This window comes from Alligator mississippiensis, chromosome 1 (assembly GCF_030867095.1).
Source record: "Alligator mississippiensis isolate rAllMis1 chromosome 1, rAllMis1, whole genome shotgun sequence".
Classification (NCBI taxonomy): domain Eukaryota; kingdom Metazoa; phylum Chordata; order Crocodylia; family Alligatoridae; genus Alligator; species Alligator mississippiensis.
The window spans coordinates 411514540-411532271 of NC_081824.1; the positions used below are offsets into that span (position 1 = coordinate 411514540).

Here is a 17732-nt window from a genome sequence, read left to right on the forward strand (position 1 = left end):
TGATTTATGAAGCATTACTCTGCCCCTGCAATACTTGCCTCACCTTCACTTTATGGCAGCAAAGGGCTGCACATACACTTTGAATGATGATAGAATTATAATACTGTCCATGTCAGGAGATTTTATGCAAATCTTTAAAAAGTTGCGTTCCATGGTAGGATATGAGTGGAAGTGATTGGTGCATCCCAGCAACATCAGCAGGATACTTTTAATTTCTGAAGGTTACTTCAAAGGCAAACTGTTTCAAAGGTGTTGTTTATAGAAAATACTCATTTTGGGAGCACCTTTCTCTCTAATCTCTTCATTTCTGTCATCCTTGGGACAGAAAAGCAATGACACACCAGACTGAGGATGTCTCTACCTTATCACACAGAAGCTGAGGCGGTGTAAGCTAGTTGAGCTCGGTTTATTTTAAATTCACTTGTAGAACATTTGACCAAGAAGCTAGGGACTCTAGTTCAAGTCCACAAAAATGCCAATGATGTATTTATTGTTTCTTATGTAGGAAAGAGTGCAGCCATTTCTATTCCTGAGCATTCAGCTCTGTAAGCCCTTGCATGTGGGTGCATCACTATTACCAGACGTTCCAAGCCAGAATTCACTTATTGTAGAGAGCTAGCTAGGTTACAGCACAAGACTGTGATGCCATTACAGAGACTGACACTTCCTTTTTAGAGATCAGACTTCATTTCTTTCTACCTATTAATGGCAAGTTTGAGCCTGTTGCAGAAATCTTGACTTCTCTTTGATTTTCACTGCCACCCACTGAGCTGAATCTCCAGGTAAAGAGGCAAAATTGTATTGTATTTCTGGAATTCATTTTAGAAAAGGGGAAAACTGAAAGGCAGGGTATTGCCACTGATTTTTTTTAACTACTGAATAGCGACAAGCCTGAGCCACAATATTCAGATCCAGATTGCATCAAAACTATAAGGACATCTGGATTTGAGGTTTTAGGCACTACTCATACTAAGAAGAAAAGGTATATGTTTCTAATTTGCATTAGCTAACAAGGGGCAACTAACATGATTTAAAACCCAAGTGAAGACAAAGCACATGGAGATTAATGTACCCTAAATTCGATAATATTTAGATTCAGAGAACTGATCCTGACTTGTTTATGGTCAAATATCAACATGAAGTGCCTGACCAGATGTAAAAGCCCTTATTAAAAGGTCCACGTTTTTACGATCCTCCTCCACTCAATGTCCTGTGAACCAACACAGGGGGGATATATATGGGAGGAGGACACCCAAAAGGCAAGATTGAAGAAAAAAATGTTAAAGGTTGATTTTTTTTTTTTTTTTTTTTAAGGAGAGGAATTTCAAGCTAGGATTCCCTATGGCTAGGGAGCAAAATTGTGATTTCACAGATTTTGTGAAATCTGACATTGCCCACAAAATCTGCAAAATCCATGGAAAAAAGATAAAAAAATAGTGAAAATATGCTGGCTCCCAGCCAGCCATCCTCACCAAGCTGCTACCTGGCTGCACAGCCTGCCAGGGGGAAGGGGGGCTGCTCACACAATGGGCAGCCCAAGATGGCTGCCGCCTCTGCTCCTCACCGATGATTAGCTATGGGGACTGTCCATTGTATGGCCCCAGCCCTTGCCACCAATCAGTGATGAGGGGTGGGGCTGCATGATGAAAAGCCCTCACAGCCAATCAGCAGTGAGGGGCAGGGTCATATGACAGACAGCCTTCACAGCCAATCAGCAGTGAGAAATGAGGCCACTGGGGCCATTCGGCCAATCAGAAGCATCAGGGCATTGTACTCTGCTAGGGGAAATGGCTGCCAGACCCACCTTCTGCCCATGAAATCAGCCAGCAGCCACCTCAAGCTTGTCCCTACCTATTGCAAGTAGATATTCCAGCTGCCATTTTAAAGGTATGAAATAAGGGGGCAGTCCATGATACAACAGCAAACTCAAGCTGGAATACAAAGCTTGGACATTTTTTGAGACTTTATATTTATTTTCTGAAAATTACCAGCTGAATTTTTGAGAAAATAAATGCTAAAAAAATTAAATCCCTAATTACAGATTAAGGGGGCACATCTACATGAGATCCTTTAGAGTGCATTAGATTAATTTAATGCACAGTAAAGCATCTATGTGTGCACAATTACTGCACAGTGTATTAGTTTAATGCACCATTTTCTAGTACTTGTAGATAGAGGTACTAGAAAAACAGTGCATTAACTAGTGCACCATACTGCATGTGTAGAAGCTGACTGGGAACAAATTGCCTAGACAGCAGGGGGCCACAGGGAGCAAGGAGAGCTGTCCTGGTTTAGGAGGACATTGCCTGCCAGCCATGTGGAGATTGGGACCCATCCCGATCTCTACATGGTTGGTAGGCAGCTGCTGGTAGCTGGGACTGCTCCCTCCCAACGCTGCCCCTCAGGGCCAGCTCAATCTTCCCCAGCTGGGGCAGAGCTCCCTGCCCTCCAGAGCTCCAGGCTAAGCCCCTGTGCCCCCTGCCAGCCCAGGGCTGGCATCCAGTGAAGCCTGGAGCTCCCCTTGGTGGCTGCAGGGAGGCAGAACAGGGCAGGACCAGGGTAGGAACTGGGGGAGAGCTTTAACAAACTTGAATTTGCACAGAAAAATTCAGGTGCATTAATTGCACATGAAGATGCATCCTGGATACCTCAAGCTGGCTTGCATTTGGCAAGCCAGTCACTCTATACAGTGATAAGAAAGATATTGCATTTGGTTCATTATAATGTCCAGCCAGGTGCTGATATCTCCTTAGTTTTTCCAGGCCCTGAATCAGTAATACGTGTAGAGATAGTGAGTGTTTCTCTAGGGGAAGGAGCTGTTGAGAGATGAGTGGGTCATCAGTGTTGGTTTTAAATCATGAATGGCCACAGGATGTGCTTTACACTGTAAGGTTTTTGGGAGAGGGGTTGTCATTTATCGTAAGTTTTTACTTCATGCAGTGGAGCTCAGTGTGGTGGTGACCTGCAGTCTACCACTGCATAAATATTAGATAGCTATTAGTATTATTAAAGTATTATTTTTGGTGGTGCCCAGTAGTCTCTACCAGTGCATAAATGTTAGATAGTCATTATTATTAAAATATTATCATTATTATTATTGCTATTATAAAATAATAAAATAACAATAATAGTGACTGTATGATTAAAATTATAGCAGTAATGATAACTGTGGGATAAACACAATCTGCAGTTTAATATTCAGTCTCTGATTCTCATTTCTGCTCATGGTTGTGGTTTCCAGAGGTGACGGGTCACAGGATACAGCGTTCTGCAGGGACCATCTGCTTAGGTCAGATGGGGAGTTGTATGCTGGAACTTACTGTCTCCTTGGGTTGTGCCTCAGTAGTAAAAAGCCGAGAGCAGCTGCAATCTGTTTCATTTTAGGCAAATTAATTGCAGTCTGCTGATTCCTGTGAAGTTGCTAATGAACAAGGACCACAGTTGGCCTCTGCTTCAGCTAGGTTATTTTACCTTACTATCAGTCACAGAGGCCTACTTAGTACCCAGGAACAAGATAAACAATAAAATAAATGATTTTTTCTAGTCTATCCAAACCAAGGATTCACTGGGTCCCTTGGACTGCCTTTTCCATAAAGACAGCCTCTACTTGAGAGACTTTGCGGCATTATTTTGATGGAGCCAATAACTTGATTATGATCTTTAAAATTTCTCATAAAATTGTATTAACAAAAACAGCGAATACATCACACGGAGACTGGAATCACAGGATGTTTACAGAATGCCCACTGTGGACAATACTAAATACCACAAAAAACCTGAGACCCCCCAAAAGAAGTCCATGAGTTCTGGCTCTCACAATCTGCAGGAAGGTACCATTATTCTTTTGCTATTTTTTTTTCTGCTTCTTCACATTTCCAACTCAGCAGTGTGAACTTTGCTTGAAGTTATTGCAATCCCTATAGCCAGGCTTCCATTATCAGAAAAGAGCTGAGCCAGTGAGGTGTTAAGGACAAGGCAATCACCGTCTGATATGACAGAGTCAATGCACTCCAGGACTGATCTTGGGGTAGCTTCCCATTTCAGACGCCTCTGGTTTCTGTTGAGCTCAAGCCTGTAGGTAAAGTTATCCGCCTGAGTTGGGGTGCCGATCAGCATCATGGTGGCAAAGAACTGAGGGTGGCCTTCATATTTCTCCTGCTTCCTGAGTACCAGCAAAAATTGGTGGCCCAGGCAAGAATGAATGATTATCCAATCTGTTGGTGCAGGGAGATGCATGTCCGTAGCCAGGAAAACAATCTCTGCCCCATGAAGGATGTTGATGCTATGAGTCTGTCTCAGATGTGAGACCACTACTTCCAAATGGCCTTCCCATTGGCAAGAAAACAGAGGGCAGGTGCAGGGAATCAGCTGTGGATCATGCACTGCCTCGTGGGGATGGTGGGGATGAAGACTGCTTTGCTCCGTGGAGGTCTGAGCGACTGCACACCTGTTTGATGCATGCTGCAAGAAGAAGAGAAAAACCATGAGGGACTCTGGGGAACACTCTGGACAGTAAACTGAGACAGATCTATAGGACTTGGTCCTGAAAGTTATTGAGCTCCTGTAAATCCCACTGACGTCAGCAGAAGCTGAAGGAACTCAGCACCCTTGTGGACTGATCTGCAGAGAGCAAGATCTGAATTTGTTCAGCAAAAGGGGGTGGCAGCTGCCTTGTTCTGGAGGAGAAGAGATAATAACTAGTTTAGCCATCATAAATCACCTTAAATGAAAGTGATGGATGAGTTTAAAGAGTCATTTCATTAGTTCAAGAAGAAAAAGATCTGCATTTTCCTAAAACCAAATCAGAAACAACCCAAGAACAGCATGGACATTTTATGCAGTTATGCTCTTAGAGCTGAGAACAAGAAAATGAAATATTTATAGCTTTCTTATCATATAATGAAATACACTCTGGCAAATCTGGACACATTTCCCCCCCTGAAATAACGTGTTTTATAACACCCATAATTTGTGAACCAAAAATCAATTTTTAGTGTGTATGATGCCCTCATTATTTTTCTCTGTGCATAAAAATAGTTTGTGTTTAAATCATGCCTTCTCATCCATAATTCTCAAAAGATTTTCAAAGGTGGATAGATGGCAGATTTAGAGCACCTTTACATTTGAAAGTTAATTCAGATTAAGATAAAGTGCTCATTTAAAGTGCAATAAGTCTTCCTGAATAATTCCACGTGTGGACTTTTTTCTTCAGGAATAAGAGTGTCTTGCTTCTGTTTATCTTAATCTACTTTGACAGTGGACTAAGCTGAAGAGAAACAAAAAGCACTATTATATTTCACAGTAACACATGATGTTACTTTTGGAATAGTTTTCCTGGCTATTCTAGAATGACGTCAGGGGTAGGCAAGCTTTAAGGCTTAGGCAATACACACCTATGCATAAAACCCTGGCTCTTGGAGACTTGTGATTATGTCCAACCCTGCCACCCCCCATCTTATTTTTCTCTAATGCACCTAAATGCCACTTAGATGGTTCTTCAGTGTGTAAATCACCAAATGTGATCTTATTTCACTCTGTTTAGCAGCCAGAATTCTGTCAGACTCCTAGATTATTTGTGGGCCCTGTAGGCATCTCTGCCTTAGATGCAAAAGCTTTATACAGTTCTCCAGATGTCCTACTGCACATGCTCAGATGCATTCCACTATGGCCACATAGTTGAACAACTCTGCTTACATTTTCTTCTGCTCCCACTTTGTTTGGAAAAGTGAATAAACTCTGTTCAGGTCCCCAACTGCTTGAGCAGGAAAGGAGGCACTGTGACTGTTTGACATGAGGGTGGTGCCCACCTTTTGCCCAATCGCCTAATGGCTAAGTCACTTGCCCAAAAAGTAGAAGACCTGGATTGTAGGCCACTTTGCACTTTGATGGGGTTTGAACCTACATCTCCTGCTTCTCAGGACACCACCAGAAGCACCAGACATATGTTATGCAAGGCTGACGGAACTCTCCACCACTCCCATAGCAGACTGACCCCTGGACAGGAAAGAGTGAAAGTTTCAAGGAGCCAAAGGGACAGCTAGCAATAGGAATTGTGACTCTGTGGCCCAATGAGGTGGGCAGTGCCTTAGAGACAGGGAGCCTCGGATTTTAGTCTTTGCCCCCCGTTGCTAGTTAAACATTTTATCTGATGACTATGTGATGTAAAATATATAAACAGTCCAGGGAGCAAACAAGAGGTAGTGTGATTCTGCAGCACGTTGCTTCAGGAACTCAGGGGAGGGTCCTAAGTTTTAGTCTCTGCTGCCAGGATTGTTTAGGCATTTTTGCATAGATTTCTAGCATTGGAAGGAAGGAGAGGGTATTTCTACATTGCTCTTTAGGAGCAACCTTCAGGGTTGCCATCAACTAGCTTAAGCCACGTAAGCTGCCCTCCTTGCCTAATATTAGCTTGCTGAGTTTGCATGCCAAACCCAGAAGGAGAGACAAGTTATGGTCAAACTGATCTGTAGAAGGCCTCCACTTGAGGATCAGGAAGCTTCTTGTTTTTAACTTGGCTCTAATTATGAGGCAGTAGAGGAGCTGGAAAAAAAAGGGGCTTGAAGTCAGGTATAGACACAGGTCAGTGGGACTGATGATGGCAGTTTTCCTGTGTTTGCAGTCTCTTGCACCTGGGTGATGGCTGAACATATGGCAACAAGAGGCAGATGAGGAGCAGACTTAATGTCAGGTCCTGGAATTCAGGACAGCTTCCAGGGTTAGGATAACCACTAGACTGCCATGGCAGGGTAACTTTAGGGTTGTTTATAATGTAGACCGTCATGAGCAGATTTAGGCTAGAGGGTGGGCTACATAGACCAGTGATTCTCACCCAGGGAGCCATGGCCCTCTGGAGTGCCTTGAGATCCTTTCAGGCGTGCTGTGAGGTGCCACACAATGTTAGCACTGGTAGATATGCAAATATGATTAATAAAATAAGCCTAGAGATTTCAAATAGGAATCCATAGTATTAAAACATTCTGTCCCATTGTGGTCTTTCTGAGTTCTTTGCAACAGAAAAATGTCTCTATTATTTTTCTATCGTCAAAAGCAAGTGAAAAGTAAAAGCTAGCATTTTCTGAGGGGTGTTTTAAGTCTAACAAAGGGTGTCTTGAATCTAAAAATGTTGAGAAACACTGTTGTAGATACATCCTTGCGGCTTGCACGAGAATATCAAAATCTGAAGCCTAACTCTCCTTTCTTGCCACATGTCCTGGACTGAAATCTCTTTCTATTTTATAGAAACTTATTCTGATATAAACTATTTTAGTGACGACATGCTAGCTATATCAGTTATAAATCTTGTGCCTTACTATTTTTCTGTGGGTACCCATTGATAACACTGCAAATATAGAACCATGAGAGGAAAAATTTGATATTCTGGCTTTAAAAATTATTTTACATGGTTTGAAATTTGTCACCCAAGATATGTTGGTGGGTTTCCACTCAGATAAATCCTTCCACTTCTTAAATGATCCATGTTAACACCACAGGTGTGACTGTAGAGTTCAGGCTTTCCAGGCAATTGTCTAATTTTGATAAGTAACCAGCAGAAGTGTAGTGGATAGGGAGTAGTGTTAAATGCACTACTCTCTAATACATGCTGTTCACCAAGACCCTGTTTATTCTGTCCCTGATATTTGATGGAAAGAATAATGGACCATTTAAACATTGCTATTGAAACATCTAGTGCTTGCTTTAGATAATTATTTCTCCAAACTACTATAATCTGTTCTATTTTTTCCTTTTGCATTTTTATTTATTTTGTTGTATGAAATTGAAGACTATAGACCTTGCTACAAAACACTGAATCCAAGACTGATAAATGACTGGTGTTGTGTGGAAAATAAAACAGGTCTTTATAAACTAATCAGGGTTTGTGCCTTTAACTGACTGCTTATCATGGAGGGATTGCTGGAGATGACAGGTTCACACTTAATTCTGCATTAATTCCTGCGTCCTATTAAGATGAAAGTTGTGGTTAATTTAAACTATCTTTTGGTGAAGGAGGTTACTGTGATGGCTGATCATAAAATGCCTTTTTTTAAATATCTGAAATGCTAATTGCTTCATAAAATGAATTCTAATCTCCCGATCTAATACAGTGGGTGTGAGCAATTACTTTCACTCACCAAACTGTTAACGCAACATTAGTGATTATACTAATTAAAACTAATGAACTCATACTCACATGCTGATAAACCTCTCAGACACTCAACAAATTCCAACCTTCTATCAGTTTTATTTAACTTCCCTTTTGGAAGATGGATCTTAAATTAACCTCTGGAATAACATTTAAAATTAGGTTTTGAAATGTGAAGCTTTATAGACTGTATGTAATTCCTCTCCAAAGATTACCAGAGTCAGAGAAACCATTTCCATTGAGGATGTAATTGAATTTAAAAATGCATTCTCCTAATTTGATAAGCTACACTAGCATGGAGTGTAATCGTAGCTCATCCATCTGAATCGTAGTCAAGGTAAAAAAAGACATGTCTCTGCAAATATCATACTATGACAATCACTCTTTAATAGCTAAGGATCTGGGCAAATTATTTTAATGAATAATTATTCAGTGAATTTCACCTCTTCTAGTTGTGAAATTTCTGTGAACAAATCATGATTTTTTCAAGCATATTCTCTCTCTATTATTTCCTGAATCACTTCAGCAAAGAATTCTTGGGCTGAATTTTTTTTAGTTCAGATCTGCATTTAAAATATGATATTCAACTTGTTTTGAATGGGCATAAGGTCACATGGTATAAAAACTATCCTCTGACTGAATTAAAGTAATCCTTGGAATGGGATTTTGGATACGCATGCTGACACTTCTGGGTTTGATATTCATATTCTGCAAATATTCTGAAGAATCTGTTTAAAATTCACTGTCTCAGTGAACTTTGCTATCAGAAATCTCATTTACTTGACTAGTGCTTTATGTCCTTGGGGTGTTAGTGGGATTTCAGTGGAGGATAGGCCATTACTGGATCTCTGTATAGACATGAATTGCACCTGTAAAACATGCACAAAAAGGCATGAACACAGTTCCAGTAAATTAATTTAAGTTTTCAAACTTTTCAAACTTTTGTTGTAATTTATTTAAAGACTCTGAGGCTCTGTGGAACTGGTTGAGAACAATACCTATCTGATCTCCTTGCCAAGGGGCAATTTAGGAACATAGTGTACATTGATTGAATTACCAATTTTTAGAAAAGGCAGGGCATAGGGGCATCTTAGAGATTATCTTGTTCAGAGAGTCATGAGCTTTCATAGGCAACAACTACTTCATTAGATGCTATACATTTTATGCCTTTCTGAATGAGTTGTGCCTTCTGCTATGCTTCTTATGCCTTTCTGCCTGACTTCAGATTAACACACCTAACTACGTTTCTCAAAATAAGAGTGGAAGGTTTAGAGTTATGAGAACTGGGATGGGTTCCCTGGGTTTCTTTAGATTTTCTATTTGAATTTGAGGAGATCACTTAGGGCCAGATGTCTAACAGATGCTTAGCTCCTAAAGATTTCAATGGGAACTAGGTGTTAGCTTATGTTTAAAATTCTGGTTATAAATGACTTGCTCAAATTCACACAGAAGATCTGTGGAAAAGTCATTTAGGTGCCTAAGGCTAGATCTGATGAAGGATTTGGTAACTAAGTCCAAAATTGTGATCCAAAAAACACCTGCTCAGTTGCTGCTTATGCCTTGGAGGCACCTACCCTCAATACGTTTGTTTGAAGAGGCAGCATCATCACTATATTTCAATGGAAAAAAAATGACCCCTGGTTAGTTCTTTGAATGAGGAGGAGCCAGGAGGATTCTGGGCTGTGGATCCCAAGTGGTTGGGAGTCACATAATTCAGGATTGCAGGCAGACATGTTTGAGATGCTGCCATTTCAATAGAGTTACCTATCTGCTAGTTTTAGGCTGCTTGCTGCTCAGCACATAGGTTTCTTGGATCACTCTTCTGAGGTGCCTAACCCCCTTGGACATTGTAAAAATGGCCATGGCAACTCAGGAGTCCATATTCTACTTTCTGGACAAGTAACTAGCTTGTGGGTGCCCAAGTCCTTTATTGGCTCTAGCCCCTCATTCTTAAATACCTAACTCCTAAATACATTTAAAAATCTGGCTCTTAATCTTTTTGTGCTTCATTTCTCTACCTGAAAAACAGAACTAGTACTGCTTCCTTTCCCCTGCCCTTTTTGTTTTTCTTCTATGAAGATTTTAAGTTCTCTGGATTGTGTTTGGCACTTAGCATCATGGGGTTATGATTATGGTTGAGGCCTGTTAGCACTACTGGATTATAATCATAATAATCTAATTCAGTGAAGTAACTCTGGATTTACTTTCATGCATGTGAGAGGGAAAAAAAATACCTTCTCCTGTGTTGATGACTAAGAGCTATAGCTGACAGCTTTCTGTGTTAGCTAACAATTTAAAAATGAATACTTCAGCATGCATTAAGAAAACTTTACTAGTAGTGACGTGAACAACTCATTTTCTACCTGACCAATAAGAATTTCTGACAGAAGGGCAAATGCTCTGAATAATCAGGTCTGTATAGGCACTCTGCACTGATATAACTGTATTTTATGTAGTACTCACATGATACTTGGCAAACATTAATTAATTCTCAGAACAGCTCTGTTTATTTGTTCAGACAGGTTATGTGCCTGGTCCAAAGTCTAGCAAAGTCAATGGGAGCCTTTTCAAAGGATCACATGAAAAATCTAGGGCAGAACCTAGCCCTGACAAGTAGGCAGCAGTCCCCGAGTACTGGTTTTCTTGTGAAATATTAGCCTGAGTGCACTTAGAAAAGCTGGACTTTTACAGAGGCGCAACAGGGTAAATCAACCCTTGCACCACTAGAATTTTACACCTCATGCAGGTGTGAAGCAGTCACTGTTCCTTTTATGGACATAAATGATAATTTTTTTTTTTCAATCCTTGAACGTTTTTTGCTGAATAACAGCAAACTCAGTGTTTCTATATGTAATTTCTCTCCAAATTAGATACCCAAGCAGTCCTTTTCTCTTACTTCCCTTTCATTTAGCACAAATTACCAGGGATCCTGGTTTTCTTTGATTAAAAAAAATCTCCAATTTTTAGATTAAAAAAAGTAACCCAAAAATCCACATTTTTCCATGATTAAAATGAAATGCCATTATATATTAGTAGTGTTTCATTTTAATCATGGAAAAATGTGGATTTTGGGTTACTTTTTAAATCCGAAAATGTGGGGGGGAGAAAACCGGGATCCCTGCAAATTACACACCACTCGTACACAAATTCTTAGCTCATTGGCGATATGTCAAGGGTGCACATGCACCCTCTGAGATTGGCTGCGCACCCCCTGGAAACACCAGCCGCAAAACCGGAAGTGCTGACGAAAGTGCACTTCCGGGTCTGCCAGTTCTGCCACTGGTGGTTCTGGGCTCGGAGATTGGTCTCTGGGGACTGCCTCCCCTCCGTCAGCGATCTGGTGTCCCCCCAGACTTGGGAGGCACCAGTCGCCCATGTCCTAGCTTTAGCAATGATTTCTCATCCTAGAGTCCTATATGTGCAAATTATCTCTCTGTAACATATTTCCTTTTGTGGATATAATACCAGGGCCACATTTTAAAAGAAATATGTCAAATAAGGAATTCATTAAATGTAAATGCTTTGCTGCTTATCCTTGTAAACATTATATATATCCTATCCTATCCATCATGTTGTACTTGGTATAACCCAGTGTAGCCTGCATGAAAGATTGTACTTGGTACAGCCAGCTGCAGTCAAAGGTTAGGGAAAAACATCAATATCTTTCAACCCTGTCATTATAGGCCAACTGGTAGCACCACCATTTATTATGATTGTCCATCTCTTCCTAGTGTAACATGCTGTTGTCAGTTCCTTATAACTGTGTCAAATTTTAACCATTTGGCCTGAAATTCCATACTCAGTGGTCACGTCTCATGAGACAGTACTCAGAAGACTAATTCTACTGTGCATTAGTCCAGCTGGCAGAAACCATGCTAATGTGCAAAGGTGCAGTAGATTTAGTCTAATGCAGATTAACATCACATAAAAAGTGTTCATCTGTGCTAATGTGCAGTAGCACCAATTATGTTGCATTAAGTTTAGAACCTGTAATAACAGGTACTAAACTGAATGTGCCATAATTACAGTGCATTAATGAATGTGTAGATGCATCCTCTGTCTTTTGCAGAATGATTGTTTTTTCTTAATTGCAACCCAAATGGCTCAGTTGTTACTAAGAAGGAGGCTATGGAAACACATTTTGCTTTCCACAAGTCATAAATGCTGGATACCTTATCTTTAAGAAACACAGAAGCCCTAATGCTTACAGTGGAGACTTAGAAATAGGCAGGGGGATTTTATATCAGGCATGTGCCCTTTGCTGTCCTTGAGAAAAATCCTAGAAACATTGCTAAAGTTCTAAGAAGTGGGGAAAAAAATTACAATTTGTACATGCTCAATAGAGACTTGTTAGATTGTTACAGATAAATTTCTGGAAAGTTCTCTCTCTACTGGACATGTGCCAGCCCAGGGTTGAGTGGGGCTTTCCCTGCAATTGTTCTGGGTGGCTGCCAATTGGACTTTGGCAGGGCACCAGAGCTAAGAATAGGCAGCCCCTCTTTCCTTTGTTCTTGACATCCTCACTGATTCTGAGTCTGTGCAGCTGGAGAAGGAAGCTATTTGACTTACATACAGAAGGAACAAAAGGCATAATTAAGTGGTGAGGAGAGTAAAAAAGGACAAGTAGCTAGCATGAGTAATTGGGACGAGGAGCTGGGGAATGGGGAACAGTCTATCTGAGCAATGAGACTGGGCTAATGAGAAGGAAGTCAGGGGAGGAGGTGTTACTTTAAATTTCAATTGCTGAATTAAGAGCGAGACCTTATAAAGGGGGATAAGGCAAAATGCCGCGTTTATTGATTACATGAATTAGACATAGAGGTTTGGAAACACCTCTCATATAGACACACACAAATCATCATGCACATCATTACACACAGGCGCACACAAACACAAAACAACCATTCCATTCAGACATTATAGTTACCAGCAGCAGTTGTTCAACAATAGCACTGGGTGGCCGGCCCAGGCCTTATTGAAAGAGAGAAGATGCAGATAACAGGCAGGGTGGTTATTATGAGAGAGATCCTGGCGATAGCAGCTTGAAGCGGGGTGAAACAGACGTGTCTGTGCTTCGGAGAAACAGCAGTTGAGAGAGAGGTTCACCCAACTTGGCATTTTCAAAGTCCTCTTTTATAAGGATTGGCATCCTTCATTTCAGTGCCTTGGGATTTTTCCAAACCCAGCCTTTGTTTTTGTGGTTGTTCTTCCTTTGTCTTCAGCTTATCTCAGCCCAAGATCAGTTTGGTCATTAAAGTTAGTATTTCAGCCTTGGAGTGTTCTTTCTGCCCATTTGGCAGGATGGGTGCATTCCTCCTCCTTGTTATCTCCTTTGTGCCCTAGGCCTCAAAGGGATTCTTCAGCCATCCATTAATTAGTTTACTGACTGGTAACTTACATTTGGCACCTTGTTGCTTACATAAACAGTTAAATCTTCTTTTTCCTGTCTCTATGCTATTCTCTCACCATTTACCCTTTCACACACACTCATACATAAAAGGGCATACAAAGTTTATTCACTTATGTCAAGCAAAAGTGTACAAAATGGAGTTTTCAATTACTTTCAGGACAAAACTAACATGGTTACATTTCACTACTGTTACACTCTATGTTAACATCAGCTACATCAGTTCAGTTCCTGCTACAGAGGGACAGATCTGCTGAGGAGTGGGATAGAGATGGGGAACTGGGAATGGGTTGGCGAAGAGAGTGGAATGAGGAGTAAGGGTGGTGACACTGACATTGGGTCAAGAGCCTAGAGCGTGAAACAGGACCTGGAAGCCAAGTGGGGATGGTCAGTATGAGTGAAGGGGATGATGGATCAGCCAGTAACCCAGGAGCAAAAAAAGGGGAGTAGAGATGTGGGTAGGCTAGGTCTGGAATGAGAAGCCTAAGGAGAGAAGATTGAGGCAGGGGCAGGAAAGAGAATGGGACTAGAACAAAAAGCTGAGGTAGGACTGGGACAAGGACAGATTAGATGGGGAAGTGTAAAAGGGGCCCAAGTTGGAGAAGAATGAGCAAAAGGGTCTGGGCCCACTAGAGTGCGCACCCTCACAGTCTGACACGGAATCCCAGAGTCCTGAGTCTTATCATTACTCTGCTGTCAGCAGGTGTCTGTAAGACCCACTGCCAAACTGTTCACCCCCCTCTAGTGCTGGTCCCCAGGCAAGTTGCTAACCTACTACTGTTGCATTGTTAGCTCATATGGTAGATGTTGGCACATTAAATCTAGATGTTCCAACCCTACTGATGTCTCAGGTGGGTGTCAGTATGAGGAATTCCATGAGGAATATAATTTTAAAAAGTAAAATGGAAAAAAAAGCCCTTGGAAATTAAGCACCATCCCCTTGTGATAAAAGAACATTATTACAGCTGAAAAGACAAGCGCTCTAAAAACAGGAAGTGCTAGAATTAAGCTTGCCTGTGCCTTCCCCCACTCTTCTTTCTTGGACTGCCTCTTTCAGTGTACAGAACAAAATAAATGATGCTCACTTAATGAAGAAGTGTTCAATATTTTGATTTCTCCTCATTGTTCAGTGCCTGGCCTCATGCCCCATATGCCACATTCTATTCAAGCCCTTCAAGCCCTGCTCTGAAGACAGAATTATTAACTTTCTGATGGATGTTTCTGTGGAGCTCATCATTATAGCTTGTGATGTACTCGGATACTGTACTTAATTAATTTATATGATGCTGCTGTGGGATGAGGTACCGGTATTATCACCCATTTTATAATTTTGGAAATGAGGTACAGACAGATGAAGGTTAAAATGTTAATCCTGAGTGCCTGATTTGAAACACCAAGGACTGATTTTTCAAAGTCCTTAACATTATATAGCATTTTAATGTTTGAAACACAGCTCCCATTGACTTCAACTACAGCTGTGAGTGCTCAGCACTTCTTCAGATCAGACCATAGACTCTAAAGTTGAGCACTTAGATATTCTTCATTTTCGAAGTAATGACCCCTTGTGAAAGGTCTTACTTAAGTGACTTGCTTTGCAGGCATCATAGAAACTCTGAGGCAGGGGCCTGGCTAGTTTAGTTCTCGAGAAATCAACTGCTTTATCGATGGGATTCAATCTTTCTCTTCCTGCTGTCTTTGGCTCATTCACTGCAGTCCTTCCAACTTTTGCAAAAAAATGAAGCAAAGGTCCTTTGGACAACAACCTCATTCACTATGCAACTCTGGTTCATCCCTAATGCATATCCATAGCATGAACTGAAAGAAGCAGGGATCTTATGAAAAAAAAGCACGCACATGATCATGGAATTAAAGACTGCACCTTACTGTAAATATCCATGGAGGTTGAATTATAATTGTACCCACCACCCTCAATCAGGGTGGGGCTAGGAGGCTTCAATTTACTTAATTCTTTACTTGTATCCCTAAGGAGATGCTGTTGCTGGCTACTACAAGGAAGGAGTTCCAGGTATTCTATAGAGAAGTTGCAATTTTTCTCTCAAAAATTATAAAGAAATCCTTGAAGGGGATTTTATTATATATCTGAAATATGATGTGTATACTATATTCTTCTTGTCAGCCTCTCTTTCTCTCACTGACCCATCACTTCAATTATATGGAAACTGTCCCCATTAGTTCAGAAAAGCAAGGGTATTTTGGGTGATAACTTTCATCAGACCAATTGTATAGTTGGGAGAGATATTAGACAAGTTTTCAGTCACAAAATGACCCGAGGAGAGTTTTGTCTAACATCTCTCTGAACAGTACAGTTGGTCCAATAAAAGATATCACCAAAAAAACCCCCTTACTTCTCACATATTTCCTGTACTATCACAGCTACAACAACATTCCAGTGCTATTATTTCACTCATTTTTAGCTTCCATTTGACTCATAAAAGCTTTGCCACCCACTACTGTACACCCACGCACAATTTTTACCCACCACATGGAGACTTAAGCTTGCTATAACTTTAAAGTTAAGATGAAGACACTTGTGATCCTTTTAATTCTGGTCTCCATTTAATTTCTCTTCTGCTATTTTTTACTATGCTAATGAGATTTTATAAAATCTCTTGGATGAAAGAAATAGAAAAAAAAATCCACTTTGTCCAAAGCCAAACTTCCATATCTGAAATTAAAAAGTCAAATCCAAGGTTCATTTTACAGATGTATTTAAAATTTTAATTATACAAAATCCTATTAATTATGAATGCATCAGTAGAATATCTTAAGTACTGTATATTAGTCAGAGGTTTGGCAAGGGAAGGAGTTATTTTCACCCACTATCAAATGGTGCTGAGAGGACAACTTCAAGCTCATTTTGCTAATCTCACTTTGCAACATAATCGGGCATGACATGGTGACACTGCACTGCTGGAATGTGTTAATGGTTCTCTTCTTTCTAATGAGATGTCACTGTCTAGAGAGAAACTGCTGCTTTACCCTCTTTCTACACAAGGCCATTGTATTTGAATTAGTGAGTGCACCAATAAGATCATACACGGGTATGTACCAAGAAAACAATGTGTCCATGCACACCAGCCTTGTGGTTTCCATCACTGGTCATCTGCAGTTTTATTCTGTGTCCACATTAGATTTGTAGTATTTTGCCTTTTAGGTATTTATTCCTCACAGCTGGGCCCAGTTTGCTGAAGCAGTGGCTTCGATATTTAAAAAGCCTTTGGGAACCCAAAGTGTGTGCACGTGATGTTAGATACCTATAATTCTTCCAGGAAATCCCATAAATCGCCTATTGCCTGTATCATTTCCCAGTGCTTTTCTTAAAAGAAAGACCAAAGTAAATGCTCAACTCCTAGAGCTTCTTTTTCAATGAAAGATTCTGCTGGAGCTTTTCAAAGGAATTATGAGGTAGCTGAAGAGGCTGCAGCAAAAAAAGTAGAGGATGTGCTGTCAGCACTAGCAGAGAGCCAGAGACCAAGACTGGCACTTCTTAGTGTTTATGAAGGAACCACCACTGCCTTGGCAGATTTGCAGATGATTTTTTGGGGGACAAAGCACAGCTTTTAGGTCTGGTCACCAGCCGCTAGCTGCTGTGACTGAGTTGTATTTGGGTGCAGGAATGTGGCAATGTTCTTGTGGCACCAGGATATAAAAAGAGTCTTGTCTGTGCCTCTCTGGTGTGTTACCCTGGCACTGCAGTGCCGCACCAAGAGAAAAGGTCTTTTCACTGTGGATAAAGAACTGATGAGTAAGAAGAATCATCATCTCGCAGAAACTAATGACTCTGGATAGCTATGCATTGTCTGTTTGCAACTGGAAGCCCATTGTGGGTGCTGTTGTGGGGACATTTTTCATGTTTTGCAGGGGCATGTGATCAAGGTGGTAAGTGCACCAGATATCACTTAGGGATGCAAACAGCTGTGGTTCCTGAATCGAAAGATGGAGCCCAGGCACCACACAGTAACAAAAAAGCACACCAGGAAGCAGTGATGTTGGCTTTATTGGGTCGAGGTGGAAGGTTCACGAGCACCCATGCAGAGGTGGGGACCGGCAGGCCAGGTGCATGAATCTAGAATTTTAATACACTTTGGAATCTTCAGAACTGGACACTAAAGAGAAGTGACACTGATTGTGTTTCCATCTTTACTGATCATAGTTTCATCTTCA

The 17732-nt window shown here is 40.9% G+C and overlaps 1 protein-coding gene across 1 annotated transcript in view; it reads right to left on the bottom strand.

Annotated features, from left to right (window-relative positions):
- Positions 1–3867: 3867 nt before the first annotated feature.
- SIAH3 (siah E3 ubiquitin protein ligase family member 3) overlaps positions 3868–17732 on the bottom strand; it is an 87580-nt gene continuing 73715 nt past the window's right edge. The window contains exon 2 of the mRNA XM_019500538.2: positions 3868–4461. Within this exon, the coding sequence (XP_019356083.1) occupies positions 3868–4461 (594 nt within the window). The remainder of the gene's footprint in view (positions 4462–17732) is intronic.